The sequence below is a fragment of the Natator depressus genome, chromosome 2 (assembly GCF_965152275.1).
Source record: "Natator depressus isolate rNatDep1 chromosome 2, rNatDep2.hap1, whole genome shotgun sequence".
Taxonomy (NCBI): Eukaryota; Metazoa; Chordata; order Testudines; family Cheloniidae; genus Natator; species Natator depressus.
The window spans coordinates 218,646,299-218,664,084 of record NC_134235.1 but is presented as its reverse complement, the minus strand read 5'-3'; the positions used below and the strand labels follow the sequence as shown (position 1 = coordinate 218,664,084).

Sequence of the window (17,786 nt, the reverse complement as noted above, 5' to 3'; positions counted from 1 at the left end):
TTTTTACTGGATTACTTTCATGGCAAGCTCTTTTTGTCCCATCTGAAGAGTTCCTTTGTGACCAAAGAATGTGGATGTATCTTGGGACTGATCTGATACCTCAAAAGATGATTCTTATAGCTTATCTTGCTGTAAGCTCTCTGCTGAAGGAAATGATGCAGAACTCTCATGTCACTGGATCAGAGTGCTAGCTCCTACAATGTATTTCTGTCATCTGACTGTGCATGCTATTGCTTTTATGTATGGTATTTCAACCCATACCCCTACAGTGTAGGAATTTTATTAAATTGACACATTGCTAAAGGGGTCTTGGTTACCATATTTTACCATTCGAGAAAGGAGCATTCCCCTCAAAGACTGAAACTTCAGGCCGCATCTTGGTCCCACTGAAGTCAATGGAAGTTTTTCCATTGACTTACAAGGAAGGGGCTACAAATTGGACCTCATTGCATTAAGAACCAATAATTTGCCGAAAGAGATGTGGTGGGGTGCGGGTATAAAAGTTTTATTCATGGAATTTTAATGGAAGAAACAATGCATAACAAATGACACAGCACATCACCGAACCACAGATAAAGTTCATCTAGACTAAAATGTGTTAGCTAACACGTATTCAGTAATGTGTATTAAACAACAGTTATTACCTAGACAGTGATGTTTAAAATCATGTGAGATAGTCCTGTTATAAACAAGGATCCCCACTAGGTTACAGCATAATCAGCCACCGTGATTTTAAAGGCACTAAACTACATCTATGCTCGGTGCTAAGCAGTGTTTCCAACTATGTTAGGCCTGTTCAACACTTGGAAGTTTTATCGGTATCACTATTTGATTGAGGGATATGATTTACCAAAATAATTATACCAGTAGAAACCCTAGTGTGGACACCATTATACCAGCATAAAGGTGCTGGTATAGCTTATTCTTCTTTCCGGGAATAAGCTATACTGGTATAAGCACTTCTATACTGGTACAATAGCATCCACTCTAGGGGGACTGTACCACATTAACAATATAAGTATAGTTAAAGTGGTACAATTCTTATGTGTAGACAAGCTCCTAATCTAGACAGACCCTTTGTCTACAGTAAGGGCTGAATCGTGTTTAAAACCATGTAAATACATATTAGCTAATGGGTTTTTAACATCACCCATTTTAGCAGTCTGGACAAACCAAATATTAAATGTCACCTCTTTCTGTTTCACCCAGGAGTGCTGACAGTGGGCTAATACAGGCAGGTTTCAATGCATTCTTGCCTTAGCAAATGAGTTCTGTTCCTTGGGCTTCTGATCCTTTGCTTCTATTCCTCTGGCAGAATTCATGACTACAGAAGAATCCTTGATTAGCTTAGTACATGGCTTTTCCCTTGTTTTATAGACTATTTTAAAAAACCCTACTGGCAGGCTCAGCAACTCCTCACAATTTCAGATGGATGCAGTTTCCATTTATGGTTCAGTGGAAAGAGATACTGGGGCTGTGACTGTTTCTGATTGATCACCGGACATATAAACAGCTACTGCAAGTTCAAAGAGAACCCATGACACCCCCCTCTTCTTTAATACTTCCAAGAGTCTGATCCAGTGCCCACTGAAGTCAGTGGAAAGATTCCTACTGTCTTCAGAGGACTTTGGATCAGTCCCTAAGAGATGTTCTACAGGCAATGAAAAAAAAAAAAAAAAAAAAAAAAACCCAGCACAGCGACTTACCAGTCTGCACATGTCTGAAATGCAGAAGATACTTCCCTCTGTTTAATAACATGATGATATGATTTTCTGTTTCTTCCTGTCTTCATTCATGCTGAAGCAGGAAACCAGACTAACATTCTGTCATGCTTTACAACTGTGGTAGGGCTCTTGCAGGTAACTAATTATATTGCTACGGGCTGGGTGAAATCTTGTTATAGGCGGAGTTAAAATCTCTTTAAACTGATGTGTGAATGACTTCCCCATTTAAGAGAGATCAGGTGGGTGAAGAGTGATATATTTTATTGGACCAACTTCTGTCCCGAAGAAGAGCTTTGTTTTAGCTCAAAAGCTTGTCTCTCTCACCAACAGAAGCTGCTCCAATAAAAGATATTACCTCACTCACCTTGTCTCTCTCATATCGTCGGACCCACACGGCTACAACACTGCATCCCCCATTTAAATCAGTTGTACTAAGAGATGGTTAAGGGGCCACACCTAAAATAAGGCCTAATAGAGTCTGTCCAGAAACTAGTACCAGTGGGTGGAGGGTTTAACTGGGTATTCTAACCAGGTGGAGGCATAGGGAGTTTGAGAGAGGAGACACAGAAAATGTGAACAGGTAAGAACAGACTGAGTGGGAGAGAGAGCCTGAGGGAGAGGCTGAAAAAGCATATCTGACCCTGGAAGAAGTTGGGGATAGGTTTTTTGGGTCAGGGATGCAGGCTGAAAAGACTTTGGTGCTGTGAGCAAAAGAAGCTATTTCCTGCTATTTGATCCCCTCTGAGTTCACAAATGCAGGATTTTGTCCATTCTTTGTGCATAAACAAAACTGCATGAAAGAAATACCTATCACCAATTTCTACTCCCAACTGGAACATCCACAGGGCCCCGCATTTTGATTAGCCGCACGGGACAACAATAGCAATGGATTACTTTTTATCAACGAGATCCGGATGAATGTATAAAATAAAATATGTAAATGTAACGTATATTACTTTCAGTTTCTTTCCTTAGCAATCCTACCTTTCCTGCCCTAAGTATAAGTGACACTGTCCTAGTATATATGGCACTCAGGACGGCAAAGGGAAACAAGAGAGCTAACAAGCAGAACACAAAACCAAACTAATACTGCTGTGAGAAACTTCTAATAATACCTAACAGGTAGCACATTTACTCCTCAATGCATTTATAATCACTCACTAATTACCACAATTGAGAAGTATGGGAGTAAGAAGTATAATCCACATTTACACATATGGAAAAATGGCAAGATTAAGTGTGGGATTTTCAAAAGTACCAATGTGATTTAGGAGCAAGACAATAGGACTTGTTCTCTTAAATAACGTCAGCACTTTTGAAAATAATACAATAATCGGATGGCCCAAGGCTATATACAGAGAGAGTCAGTATAACAACTGGAATTAGAACTTGGGAGCTCCCGGCACATTATCCTATGCTTAAACAACCAGTCCATGCCTCAGCCCCACTAATCAGTCATTATGCAATCTTGCCCATATGCTCAGGGTTCAGCTGTTTGCCATATTTGGGGTTGGGAAGGAATTTTCCTCCAGGGCAGATTGGAAGAGGCTCTGGGGGTTTTTCGCCTTCCTCTGTAGCATGGGGCATGGGTCACTTGCTGGAGGATTCTCTGCACCTTGAAGTCTTTAAACCATGATTTGAGGACTTCAATAGCTCAGACATAGGTGAGAGGTTTATTGCAGGAGTGGGTGGGTGAGATTCTGTGTCCTGCGTGTGCAGGAGGTCAGACTCGATGATCATAATGGTCCCTTCTGGCCTTAATATCTATGAATCTATTAATCTAATTTAGAACCAGTCATCAGTAATAGCTTACTTTTGCAGAATAACCAAAGCAACTACTCAGTCCTAATTGGAAAGCTATTTTTCTTCACACACATGTGCTCTAAAATGGAGAGGGTTTAAAAACACAGTTATAACTCTCAGGATCCATTGACTATAATAACATAGGGAACAGAGCATATTAGTGAGGGTAAAATAACGTTCTGAAACTTACCACTGAGGTAAGAGCCATCTGAAAACTATAGATTCGTGCAAGGCCAAAGTCAGCTAATTTTATCTGCCCACTGCTTGTCACGAGGATATTTTGTGGTTTCAGATCACGGTGCACCACTCGGTGTGAATGTAGAAAATCCAGCCCTCGCAACAGCTGAAGCATCATGTCCTAAACACAAACAATAAATAGTAATCAACACAAGGTGAAAAATAAACAAAGTCTCACATCTGCAAAATGAAGTTAAATAACTATTGACTTGAATATGTGCACAAGAGACAAAAGTGCCTATTAGACAGGATGTTGCTAGAGCCAGCTGATTTGAACAGATGTACTTGCCAAGGTAATTATCATTTCTAGTTGAACTATTTGAACAAATTATTTGATGTTGATAAACAGAAGTGCGAAGACCGATCAAAACATGTTAAAGAAATTATAGATAAAAATTCTGTATTGTAGCAAAAGCATGCCCATAAACCCCCAAAACAACTTCAAGAGCAAATTATCTAGGTCAGAAGCTGGCAAAGCAGCTGTTCTGCACTCAGTTTCAAGCCACGTAGGACATAACTGAAGGAGAAGGATTCCCATCAAATAAATGTGTTCCTGGTCCTGCCTCACTGAAGTCAATGGGAGCCTTAGCATGGACTTCACTGGGCACAGGATTGGGCTCTATATGAGAATATTAAATCTTAGCTAATTGGCACTGTCAAAATTGTAGTTTTATATTCAATCTACTGTATAAAACTTACAAAATATGTCAGGGTCTATCTTTTGCTCTGTGTTTGTGTAGTGCCTGGCACAATGGGATCCTGGTCCATGACTAAGGCTTCTATGCACTACGGCAGGGGCAGTCAACTATTTTTTTTGTCAAGGTCCAAATTTCTTGGTCTCAAGGTCTAGTCAAGGTCCAGACTCCAGAGAAAATAATAAAAAATAACAACAATAATGATGATAAATAGTAAGTAAAAAGATTTCAGGGCCTGTTCAAAAGCGTCTGGTGGTCTGGATTTTGGCTGCGGTCCATCTATTGACTACCCCTGCACTACAGTAACACAAATAATAAGGTTTCACTTTTTTGCTTTCCATACAACATAGTTATAGTGACACAATATTTTATAACATTTTCAGTGTTCAAAAGAAACTTTTCTATTGGTGTTCATTAGGCATTGTTTTACAACAGTCACAATAACACAAAAGCAAGGAATCAACCAACAAATACTTCTCAAAACACAAACACTAGAAATCCAAGAATTTAAAAATTCAAGAGAAAATATCAACAACAACAAAAATCACATCTGAAAACTGTGTACCTAGCATTGCTACAGGTAATTTCTAAGGTCACTAATAAGTAAAAGGAATAAAAGAAAAATTTCTCTCTCAATTTTTTCAGGTTCTTTATTTTGTGCATTTGACAGCAATTTGTGTAGTCAGTTTCACTGTCTTGGTGGTCCTATATGCCCTTCCCCAGGCCCTGCACAAGGGTATTTACCAGAGACATTAGCAACAAAACTGAAACTGAAGAAGTAGATGGAAGGAACGTACAGAGACAAAGGGGAGGAGAGGTGAGCTGAACATGCTTCGTGTTGTTGCTCTGGGGTCCACCCAACAGACCCTTCCATACATCATCGGGAGCAACCCCCGCCCCCCCCCCGGCATTTAAAACAAAGGATACAAAACTTCAGCGCATAACTGCTGAAAGGTAGTACTATCAGAAAATTACAATGATGATACCATCCCCAATTACCACCTCTCCACCAACAGTCATAAGAAAATAGAATAATCTAGCTAGAAACCCCACAAGGGACAAAACCACACTCTTGACCATTATACTGATGGCTTCAGGAAAAAAAATTGACTGTGAAATGCTTAACAAACTATTAGGATATAGATATTCAGGTCTGTCTGTAAAGGCCTATAGTCTAAGAATTTAGGTGTATTCTTATCACTTGGCTAGTTATAGAGGTATAAAAGAAAGAATCAAAATCACTGTCTGCCAGTGTAAGGGCCTTCTCTTACTGTGACAGTCTGAGGCCCTGTGCTTAGGCTAAGGCCTTTGGCTAAGCAACAGAGGCAGCCATAAGCTGGGAAGTGAACGGTCACATCCTCACATTCCAAACTAGTCACATTGAAAGAAGGTGCTATTGGGCTCTTAGGAATACAATCCTGTCCTGATAGTGCCTATCACCTCCAGAGAAAGGGAAGTGCCTAGAAAATGTAAAAGGAAACTTAGTTTGATAGCATCCTGTCTGGCAAGAACTCACTTATCAATAGCTGGGATGTGATATCCTCACTTCTGTATTGTTTTGTCATTATAGTTCCTACTTTGCTATTGTTTGTCTGTATAATCTCTGTCTGGTTCTGTGATTGTTCCTGTCTGCTGTATAATTAATTTTGCTGGCTGTAAACTAATTAAGGTGGTGGGATATAATTGGTTACATAATCATGTTACAATATGACAGGTTTCAGAGTAACAGCCGTGTTAGTCTGTATTCGTAAAAAGAAAAAAGAAAAGGAGTACTTGTGGCACCTTAGAGACTAACCAGTTTATTTGAGCATGAGCTTTCGTGAGCTACAGCTCACTTCATCGGATGCATAGCATATTGTGGAAACTGCAGAAGACATTATATACACATGGTCTCTGTGTGTATATAATGTCTTCTGCAGTTTCCACAATATGCTATGCATCCGATGAAGTGAGCTGTAGCTCACGAAAGCTCATGATCAAATAAACTGGTTAGTCTCTAAGGTGCCACAAGTACTCCTTTTCTTTTTTCATGTTACAATATGTTAGGATTGGTTAGTTAAATTTCAGGAAAATGATTGGTTAAGGTATAGCAAAGCAGAACTCAAGTTTTACTATATAATCTGCAGTCAATCAGGAAGTGAGGGGGTGGGGGTGGGTGGGAGTGGGTGTGTGGGTGCGGGAAATAGGAACAGGGAATGGGGGTAAGGAAATTGGAATCATGTTTTCCTAAGGGGGGAAATGGGAACAGGGAATGGGGGAAGGAAACTGGAATCATGTTTTGCTAAGGGCAGGAATGGGAACAGGGACACAAGTGTAAGGCTCTGTGGTGTCAGAACTGGGAAGGAGGATACTAAGGAAGGAAACTGGAATCATGCTTGCTGGAAGTTCACCCCAATAAATATCGAATTGTTTGCACCTTTGGACTTCGGGTATTGTTGCTCTCTGTTCATGTGAGAAGGACCAGGGAAGTAAGTGGGTGAAGGAATAAGCCCCCTAACACAAACATCATATCCACCACAATCTCTCCACACCAAAAGGACAACTACACAGTCCCTGAAATCCAACTACCAAATGATCAAAACAGCAGACAAAGAGCCACCATCATAGTCCTCAACTGTGATGACTACGTTAACAAGGCCAAGTGACAGCTCTCCGATATCAGCTACTATATAGAACTCAAAGACACCACCACCACTACCACATTTTATCTAGGAATTTAAGGATATCATCAAATCTTTCCCCAAACAACTCCAAGAGAAACTCTACAACCTCATCCCACATGAACTCCTCAGGGACCTTCTACGTGCTTCCCAAGGTGCACAGACAAGGAAACCCAGGTAGACCCATCGTATCCGGCCACAGCACTCTTATTGAAGGCGTACTGGGACTCACAGAAACCATCCTCCAACCACTCACCACACGAAGGGCCAGCTTCAGCAAGGACACAATTGACTTCCTCCAGGAACTCCACAACATTAATAGCCTCCCTCAGAACACCATCTTTGCCACCATGAATGTCCCAGTCCTGCACATCAACATCCCTCACAATGATGGCATTGCTGCCTGTCTCAAATATTGACAAGATAATGAACAACCCAGAGATATCCACCCCAAACACACAGTCAAATTCCTCCATTTCATCCTCACCCATAACAATTTTACATTCAACAAAACTTTGTCCAAACCATGGGAACAGCCATGGGTATCAAGATGGCTCCCCAATATGCCAACCTCTTCACAGACCATCCTGAAGAAGAATTTCTGGACAAATGCACCATGAAACCAATAATATACCTGAGATATATCAATGATATTTTCATCCTCTGGACAGACAACCTAAATTCCCTTACAGATTTCCACCACAACTTCAACAACCACCCCATCCATTAAACTCTCTCTAGAACACTCTCACACTAGCATTTGCTTCCTAGACACCACAATCACCTTCAACAGTAGAACCCTACAGACAACTATATACAAGAAACCCAGAGGATCACCACACCTACCTTCACAGATCCAGTACCACCCTAAACACACCCAGAAATCTGTTATCTACAGCCAGGCACTCAGATACCACAGAATATGATCCGAGGAGAAAGTTAAAAATCTTAACACACTTAAAACCATCTTCACCAAACAAGGACGCTCCACCAAAGAAGTAGATCGCATAATGGAATGGGACACGAAAATACACCAAGAAAATCTGCTTCAATACAGAAATAAAACCCCCTCCAAGCACAGACCTCGAGTTGTCACCTACTACCCCATACTGGAACCCATAGGAAGCATCATAGAATCATAGAATATCAGGGTTGGAAGGGACCTCAGGAGGTCATCTAATCCAACCCCCTGCTCAAAGCAGGACCAATCCCAAACTAAATCATCCCAGCCAGGGCTTTGTCAAGCCTGATCTTAAAAACATCTAAGGAAGGAGATTCCACCACCTCCCTAGGTAACCCCATTCCAGTGTTTCACTACCCTCCTAGTGAAAAAGTTTTTCCTAATATCCAACGTAAACCTCCCCCATTGCAACTTGAGACCATTACTCCTCATTCTGTAATCTGGTACCACTGAGAATAGTCTATATCCATCCTCTTTGGAACCCCCTTTCAGGTAGTTGAAAGCAGCTATCAAATCCCCCCTCACTCTTCTCTTCTGCAGACTAAATAATCCCAGTTCCCTCAGCTTCTCCTCATAAGTCATATGCTCCAGCCCCCTAATCATTTTTGTTGCCCTTCACTGGACTCTTTCCAATTTTTCCAAATCCTTCTTATAGCGTGGGGCCCAAAACTGGACACAGTACTCCAGATGAGGCCTCACCAATGCTGAATAGAGGGGAATGATCACGTCCCTCGATCTGCTGGCAATGCTCCTACTTATACAGCCCAAAATGCTGTTAGCCTTTTTGGCAACAAGGGCACACTGTTGACTCATATCCAGCTTCTCATCCACTGTAACCCCTAGGTCCTTTTCTGCAGAACTGCTGCCTAGCCGCTCGGTCCCTATTCTGTAGCAGTGCATGGGATTCTTTTGTCCTAAGTGCAGGACTCTGCACTTGTCCTTGTTGAACCTCATAAGATTTCTTTTGGCCCAATCCTCTAATTTGTCTAAGTCCCTCTGTATCCTATCCCTGCCTTCCAGCACATCCTCCCAGTTTAGTGTCATCTGCAAATTTGCTGAGGGTGCAAGCCACGCCATCCTCCAGATCGTTAATGAAGATATTGAACAAAACTGGCCCAAGGACCGACCCTTGGGGCACTCTGCTTGATACCGGCTGCAACTAGACATGGAGCCATTGATCCCTACCCATTGAGCCCGATGATCTAGCCAGCTTTCTAACCACCTTATAGTCCATTCATCCAGCCCATACTTCTTTAAATTGCTGGCAAGAATACTGTGGGAGACCGTGTCAAAAACTTTGCTAAAGTCCAGGAATAACACATCCACTGTTTCCCCCTCATCCACAGAGCCAGTTATCTCGTCAAAGAAGGCAATTAGGTTAGTCAGGCATGACTTGCCCTTGGTGAATCCATGCTGACTGTTCCCGATCACTTTCCTCTCCTCTAAGTGCTTCAAAATTGATTCCTTGAGGACCTGCTCCATGATTTTTCCAGGGACTGAGGTGAGGCTGACTGGCCTGTAGTTCCCAGGATCCTCCTTCTTCCCTTTTTTAAAGATGGGCACTACATTAGCCTTTTTCCAGTCACCACGAGTTTTCAAAGATAATGGCCAATGGTTCTGCAATCAAATCAGCCAATTCCTTTAGCACCCTCAGATGCAGTGCATCCAACCCCATGGACTTGTGCTCATCCAACTTTTCTAAATAGTCCTGAACCACTTCTTTCTCCACAGAAGGCTGGTCACCTTCTCCCCATACTGTGCTGCCCACTGCAGTAGTCTGGGAGCTGACCTTGTTTGTGAAGACAGAGGCAAAAAAAGCATTGAGTACATTAGCTTTTTCCACATCCTCTGTCACTAGGTTGCCTCCTTCATTCAGTAAGGGGCCCACACTTTCCTTGACCACCTTCTTGTTGCTAACATACGTGAAGAAACCCTTCTTGTTACTCTTAACATCCCTTGCTAGCTGCAACTCCAAGCATGATTTGGCCTTCCTGATTTCGCTCCTGCAGGCCTGAGGAATATTTTTATACTCCTCCTTGGTCATTTGACCAATCTTCCGCTTGTATCAAACAATTACCACCGGTAATCGATGGGAACCTCATCCTGAAATAAATCTTTCCTAAACCCCTTCTTCTGACCTGCAATATCCCCCGCCGCCGCAACCTCTCCAAGCTCATCATCAGAAGCACACTCCCCACAGACCAGGACATACCAACTCAAGCAGCACCAGACCCTGCCAATAAAACAGAGGCAAAACCTGTAGACACATCTCTACTGCTACCATGATCAACATCCTCCTGCTACCCCGGCAACACACCTTTCAAAATCCAAGGGTCCTATACATCTCTAGCACAATGTGTGGTGTACCTCATCCAGTGCACTAAATGCCCCAACAACAACTATGTGGGTGAAACCACACAATCACTATGCTCTCAAATGAACTCACAGACAAAAATGATAACAGACAAAAATACCATATCACCTGTGGGTGAACACTTTTCACTGAACAATCACTCTATATCTGACCTCTCAGTCCTCACCGTCAAAGAAAACCTGAACACCACCTTCAAAAGATGAACTTGGGATCTTAAATTCATAATTTTGCTAGACACCAAAAATCATGCACTGAATAGATACACTTATTACAACAATCTATAATCCACTTAACCCAATCCCCACCTTTTCCTCCCCCTTTTTCTCTCTGACTGAAGAGGTGTTAAGAGGCCCTTCACCTTGAATGGACCCTTGACATGTGTTAACCACTTATGCTAAACAATCCGTTCCACCTTGTATTTAGTTGAATAAAAGAGCTCTGAAAAAGAGCTCTATGTAAGCTCGAAAGCTTGTCTCTCTCACCAATAGAAGTTGGTCCAATACAAGATATTACCTCACCGATCTTATCTGTCTAACTTTTACATAGGTCTTTTGACCTTGAGAATGTAATATGGAATTCATGGATTGATACATTTTAAGGCTCGATGGGGTCATTATGATAATTTAGTCTGACCTCCTGCATACACAGTAATTGCCCATAATTTCTGTTTGACTTATAATAGATCTCTCATAAAAACATCAGCCTTGGTTTAAAGACTTAAAGTGATAGAGAATCTACCATGTCTTTAGGTAAGTTGTTTCAATAGTTAACTACCCTATGTTAAAAATCTGCACCTTATTTCCAGTCTTAATTAGTTTAACTTCACCTTCCAAACACTGAGTTTTGTTCTGTCTTTGTCTACTAGGTTCAAGAGCCCTTTGCTATCAGAAATCTCTTCCTTGTGTAGGTGCTGGTAGATAATGATCAAGTCACCTCTTAACCTTCTGTTAGAGAAACTAAAGAGACCGAGCTTCTTAATTCTCTCGCTGTACGGCATGTTTTTCAAACCTCAAATCATTCTTGTACCTCTTTTCTGAACCCTTCCAATTTTTCAACATCCTTTTGGAAGTATGGACACCAGAACTGAACACAGTATTCCAGCAATGGTCTCACTAATGCTGTATACAAGGGTAAAACCATCTCCTTACTCCTACTTGACATTCCACTACTTATATACCCAAAGATCCCATTCACCCACTTAGCTACAGCAAGGGTGGGCAAACTACGGCCCATGGGCTGCATCTGGCCCGATAGCCGTTTTAATCCGGTCAAGCTCCCGCTGGGGAGCAGGGCTTGGGGCTGCTCTGTGCAGCTCCCAGAAGCAGCGGCATGTCCCCTCTCCGGCTCCTATACATAGGGGCAGCCAGAGCTCCACATGCTGCCCCCACCCCAAGCACCGCCCCCACAGCTTCCATTGACCAGGAACTGTGGCCAATGGGAGATGCAGGGGCGGCACCTGCGGATGGGGCAGCACGCAGCAGAGCCACCTGGTTGCGCCTCTGCATAGGAGCTGGAGCGGGGACATGCTGCTGCTTCTGGGAGATGCTTGAGGTAAGTGCTACCCAGAGTCTGCACCCCTGAACTGCTCCAGCACCCCAACCCTTTGCCCCAGCCATGATCCCCCTCCCGCACTTCAACCCCAATTTCATGAGCATTCATGACCCGCCATACAATTTCCATACCCAGATGTGGCCCTCGGGCCAAAAAGTTTGCTCACCCCTGAGCTACAGCATCACACAGGAAACTAATATCTCGATTGATTATCTATCATTACTCCTAAGTCTTTTTCAGTGTCACTGCATTCCAGGATACTGTCTCCCATCTTGTAAGTAAGATCAACATTCTCAGTAGGGACATAATCCTCTAGAATGGTTCAAATAAACCAATTTTTTAAAAAAGATTAATCTTCATTAAATTCTATAGCTTTTAGAGTAATTTCTATAGACATTTATTTCTTTCATCCATATTAAATTCTTTAGGAATTTTTCATAGTGGAAACTTCTAACATTAGGAAGCATGGACATGCTGCAAATAAGGTGAACGAAACATCCTTAACCTGACCCTTAACCTGCCAACTGTTATCTTGCACATGCATCACACCTTCCACGTAAAATGGAGACCTTTTGTTGAATGTGGTTTTGATTGAAGTTTTGAGCCTCTGACAATAAGATATCCAAAGGTTTGTCTACACAGAGGGATAAAGCACACTAACATTTGTGCATTCATTGGTCTGTGTAGACTGTTGTGCTGTTTGAAACAGTATTATGTTAATGCGTGCTTCAGTACACACCAGCAGGGTCTACACAGACCAATTAATATGCAACACGTTAATGCACTTTAGAAATCACACCCGCATACAGTGCATTACCCCACCATGTTGCCAAGCTCTATGGTTACTGAATCGACTTCTGTTTGTGTAGTTTCTCTTTGTAGTTGAGGAACTGTGGAGAAAATGTGACTACGATTTTGTGCATACATACCTATACTATAATCAATAAGTTTTATATTCTGTCACTCTGTGTTTGTACAGCCTGATCCAAAGCCCAATGGCCTTTGGATCAATCTCCTAGGAGATAAGGTGCTGATCCAGCAAAGCACTAAAGCACATGGTTAACTTTAACCACATAAAGAATTTTTTTGTCTAAGTTACCTAAATTTTATTCCAGCTTCATATTACCAGATATGATACATGTTGTGAATTTAGTGGATATGAGAAATGGTCTCTAGAGGGTCCTTCTTTCTGGCACTTCTACATGCCCCAGGTTTTTCCAGGTGTATAAACTAATTACACAGTCACTGAGCATGTCAAAAATGATTTTTCAAACACTTATACATTTTTATTTTTGCACTCTTCCTTCAAACCCAGCAAAGACAATTCTCCTCCACAAGTATTAGTTATAGGTGATGTCTCCTATTTCAAACATCAGATGCTTTTCTTTCAGCCAGGACTAAAAAAGGAGGCATTAGAATGTTTTAAAATGGAAAGGGGAAATTTTTTCCACCTCCCACATAACTTAGAAATGGATACATTTCTTCAAATGACATCCCTCTGCAAAAAAGTCACAAGGAAAATGTCAGTTAAAAGGGAATTTTTCCCCCTGAAGTTATAAGTGTCTAAAAATAGTGGGTAATTATTACAGTGTCAAATGAGTTAAAGAAGGAAAAAACTATTATATACTTCAGTCCGTCTTCCAACTAAAGCAGGATTTGTCCATACAGGATATTTTCGGGTGTTTTTTCCAGTTTAGTTTTTATTCTAAACAGCTCTTTGTTTATGCTATGCCTGTGCTCCTTGTTATTTGCAAACATATGCGTGAATGGGTTTTTATTTACACAGATCTTTGGGGAATAAATAATTTTATTACCTGAATTCATTTGTGAATAGAGGAATTTTGTATCAATAAAGTAATATTTGCTAATCAGTATTTGTTATTGTCCTTCTTCTAAAGTTTCAGCCATCCAGTCAGGGAGCAGAAACAATACCATGTGACATATGTCACCAGTTATACTGTATGAATAGTGAATCCTGAATTATCAGGTGACTGATGAACAGTTTATAATTTGACATTTGTTTGCATAAACTGTTAATATAATAATTAGTAATAGTGAATAGATTTGTAAAAATCTAAGTTGATTAGCAAACAGAAAGAAAGAAATTTGCAATGAATATTTTTCACAATTAATTGTTCTACCAATTCTTACCTGGGAGACTATTCTATGGTCTACTAGACCTCACACAAAGCACATGAAAGTACATTCCTTGCAAGAGGTCCCTTGTCAACTTCAAAGAGTAGTTTGTAGCATGTTGTTTTACTTTTCCCCACAAAACTTTCCTGTGGCATCTGGCCATAGCATAAATTCTATTACTGGTCAAACATTTTTCAAAAGATTGTTGAAAAGTGTTATAATCTCCACCTTGCCAGATGCAGCATGGAGATGCTTGTGTTGACAGATAAATTGGGAGAATCATTTATTATGAGTAATAAACAATTATCTGTTGAATTTATATAAATTCATCTTTCCTAGGATATTGTGTCCGTGTAAACACAGACTATAATAGTGTCTCTCGCCGCAGATTTGCAATTCCTACTACCATCAGATCATATTACAGAAGTTGTCATGATGGTTGCTAAAGTTAAGGTTGCATACCCATTTCCACGCTAACCTAACCTCCTGTTTTCAGAGGACCATAACTCCCACATTTTTACCATTCATGTTAGGTTTTATAGGTTTGGTCTCTATCCAAAGGTATTGTTTTTTGTTTGTTTGTTCTAAGATTCAGCAAAAATGATTGAGCCATTTTGGGGCAGAGTGAAAAATTACACTTTCACCACATAGAAAAATGTAACTTTTTTTAATTTACAATCTTGTAGTGGAAACAGTGGGAGGCAGAAAGTTGAAATTTGCTATGGAAAAAACCCTTACTGAGGAGACTTTTTTTTTGCATGTTCCACTGAAAAATCAGTGTTATTTAGACCAAACAATGAGACTTTGAAAATGAACCCAATTCTTCCAACGTACAGTGCATTTTACACATGATTTTTCTACTAAGTTCATAAAGCACCTATTTGGGCAACCCTTAGGCAACTGATAGAAATTGTATTACTCGCCTGAGTAGGTATTCACCAGCAAGAATAAGGGTTGCATGTCACGTCCTTAGAGTGAAGAATATTTCTCAAATAATGATAACACATCATGAATTTTCCTATAATAGAAATATCACTTTTATACGTGTAGCATCCTTTAGTACTACTCTGTGTATGCTAGCGCAGCTCATGGGTGAGTGAGTGTTACAAATCCTCTCTTTGCAGTTTGGCTGAGGATATGAGTTGTTACTGCCCCCAGCTATGGAGCCTCGACTCTTTAGTTCAAGCTGTAGCAGTTCAGGCTTTTAGATACAGTTCTATCCGAAATCTTTTCTCCATGTAGGTACTTAAAGACCATGATCAATTCACCTCTTAGCCTTTTCTTTGTTAAACTACATAGATTGAGCTTCTTTCGTCCATCACTGTATAACAGTTTTTCCAGACCTCAAATCATTTTGTAGCCCTTTTCTGAACCCTTTCCAATTTGTCAACTTTTTTTTTGAAATGCGGACACCTCAACTGGATACAGAAGTCCAGTGATGGTCTCCCTAATGCTGTATACAGGGTAAAACAAACTCCCTACTTCTACTTGATATTCCACTGCTCGTACATCCAAGATTTACATAGCTCTCTTAGCCTCTCTATCACACGGGGAGCTTGGGTTCATCTGGTTATCCACCATGATCCGTAAGTTCCTTCCGGAGTCACTGATATCCAAAACACAGTTCACCATTCTGTAAGTGTGACATGAGTTCTTTGTTTCTAGGTGTATGACCTTGGTTTTGGCTGCATTAAAATGCATTTTGTTCACGTCCCTCCCAGGTTACCAAGCAACCCAGATTGCTCTGTAGCACTTACCTGTCTTTATTGTTATTTACCATTATCCTAAATATACAACACAGAGAAGTAGTGAATGTTTTTTGTCATATACAGGCCTTCTAAATTTGTAGCCTCTGAACTGCACTGAAGAAAGACTGCATTGTGCATGAATGCACAATTAATCTAGCTTCCTAGTCAACTGCCTCATCCCCTATATTTAATTAAATATAGCTGTGGTACAGATTTACAAAAAAGTACATAGTACATGGCTGCTGACAATATTACATATCTTAGAGAGAAAAGAATTCATATATTAAAGGTTTAAGGGCTAGATTTTCCCATTTAGGCACAGGCCATAGTAAGAGGTGGCACAGAGCTGCACCACCTTGGAAAGACTGCTAGGCGGTAGAATACATCCTGGATCTCCCATGTACATAGAGGCAGCATATCTATCCACGGCTACTGATTTTGTGGGGTGCAGTTTTCCCCTTCCACTGGCTGGTAGCTAGGAAAGTGAAGCCACATCTGATTCCTGTGAAACTAGAGGTTATGATTTTATCTTCTGCACTGAGTTCCTACCATCACTGGAAGGAGCAACTTCCTGAAGCACGTGGAAAAGTTTGGTCCTATCACTGAAGGGCAACAGTAGAGGGACTCTCTCATATGCAGAGAGAGGCTAAAGCACAGTATTGTGACAAGACGCTTTTCCATTGGCCCTGCTTACCTCTTTTGTCACTTATGTGCTAAAACATGGTAAAATACTGTAATCCTTTGGAAACTAGCAATGCTTCTCCTCCCCATATCTGGAGTATTCCATGTACCTGCACAGTATTCTCCATCTTACAAGGACTGGAATCCTTCATTTTTTTATACTGTAGAAATGGAACGCTCCTATTTTTAACATCAGGTGTTGGCATACTGCTGCTGAATGTGTCCCGTACCAGTGTTCGCGAGAAAGAACCACAAGCATAAACAAAGGAGAAGAGTTTTAGAAAGTGGTATGTAATGAGTCAGTCGTGTTAGAATTTGAGAGATGAACTGCCAAAACTGCCATTGATTTCAGTAAGAGCAGGAGTAGACCCGAAATGTCCTACAGGGTAATGTAGGAACTCCAGAAGGTAAAACAAGAAACTACTTTCAAGTTCAATAGTGATTGTTAAATGTGCTGGCATGAATGCTGAAAGGTTTCACATTCTCTCAGCTCTATTTTAAACAGAATAGTCACAGCACTTCTAAGGTAACACTAACACACAGTCAACATTAATTAATGCCAAAAAACAATGGCATTCCTGAGGAATTACATGAATAGCAAAATACTTCATCATGATTAATGTTATTACACTGAATCCCAAAGGAATTAGTAATGATTAGTAACTCCCTATTAAGAACAGTACATTTATTTTTTTAATTTCCTCACACTGGCCTAGGAACCCATAGTTGGGACTTCCCAGAACTCCCTGGTTGCACTGTAAGGGGTAGAGTTGTTACATCCTTTTAAGGGGCACAGCATTCTCTTCTCCATGCAGCTGTCCAACTCCACTGGCCAACATAGAGGAGCAGGCACAGCCGTGGCCTCACCTACTTTCTGTCTGTCCCCCTGCCAACCCCTTTGCAGTGAGTGGCTCTCAGGCAATCATAGGGGCTGCCATTCTAATCAGTCCTTCTGTGCACCATGCAAAGGGAGGAGGGAGCGTCTTTACTCCTTACCTCCCATAGCTTCATCCACAATCCACTCCATTATTAAATAAGGCTCCAGTTTTACTCACTTTGGGTACTATTTTACTTCCGAGTCATCCTATTGATTTCAGTGGGGCTACTCCAAGGGCTACCTGAGATGATGAAGGATGGCAAAATTGGGCATAGAATTTGCTGTGATATTTCCATCTGTAATTATTCATCTAACTCCAAGAGCACACATGAACTTCAT

The 17,786-nt window shown here is 41.0% G+C and overlaps 1 protein-coding gene across 3 annotated transcripts in view; it reads right to left on the bottom strand.

Moving 5' to 3' along the window:
• Positions 1 to 17,786, bottom strand: part of CDK6 (cyclin dependent kinase 6) — a 184,332-nt gene that overhangs the window by 94,778 nt on the left and 71,768 nt on the right. For all 3 annotated transcript variants that reach the window (XM_074945919.1, XM_074945920.1, XM_074945921.1), the window contains exon 4: positions 3,718 to 3,885. In XM_074945919.1, the coding sequence (XP_074802020.1) occupies positions 3,718 to 3,885 (168 nt within the window). The remainder of the gene's footprint in view (positions 1 to 3,717; positions 3,886 to 17,786) is intronic.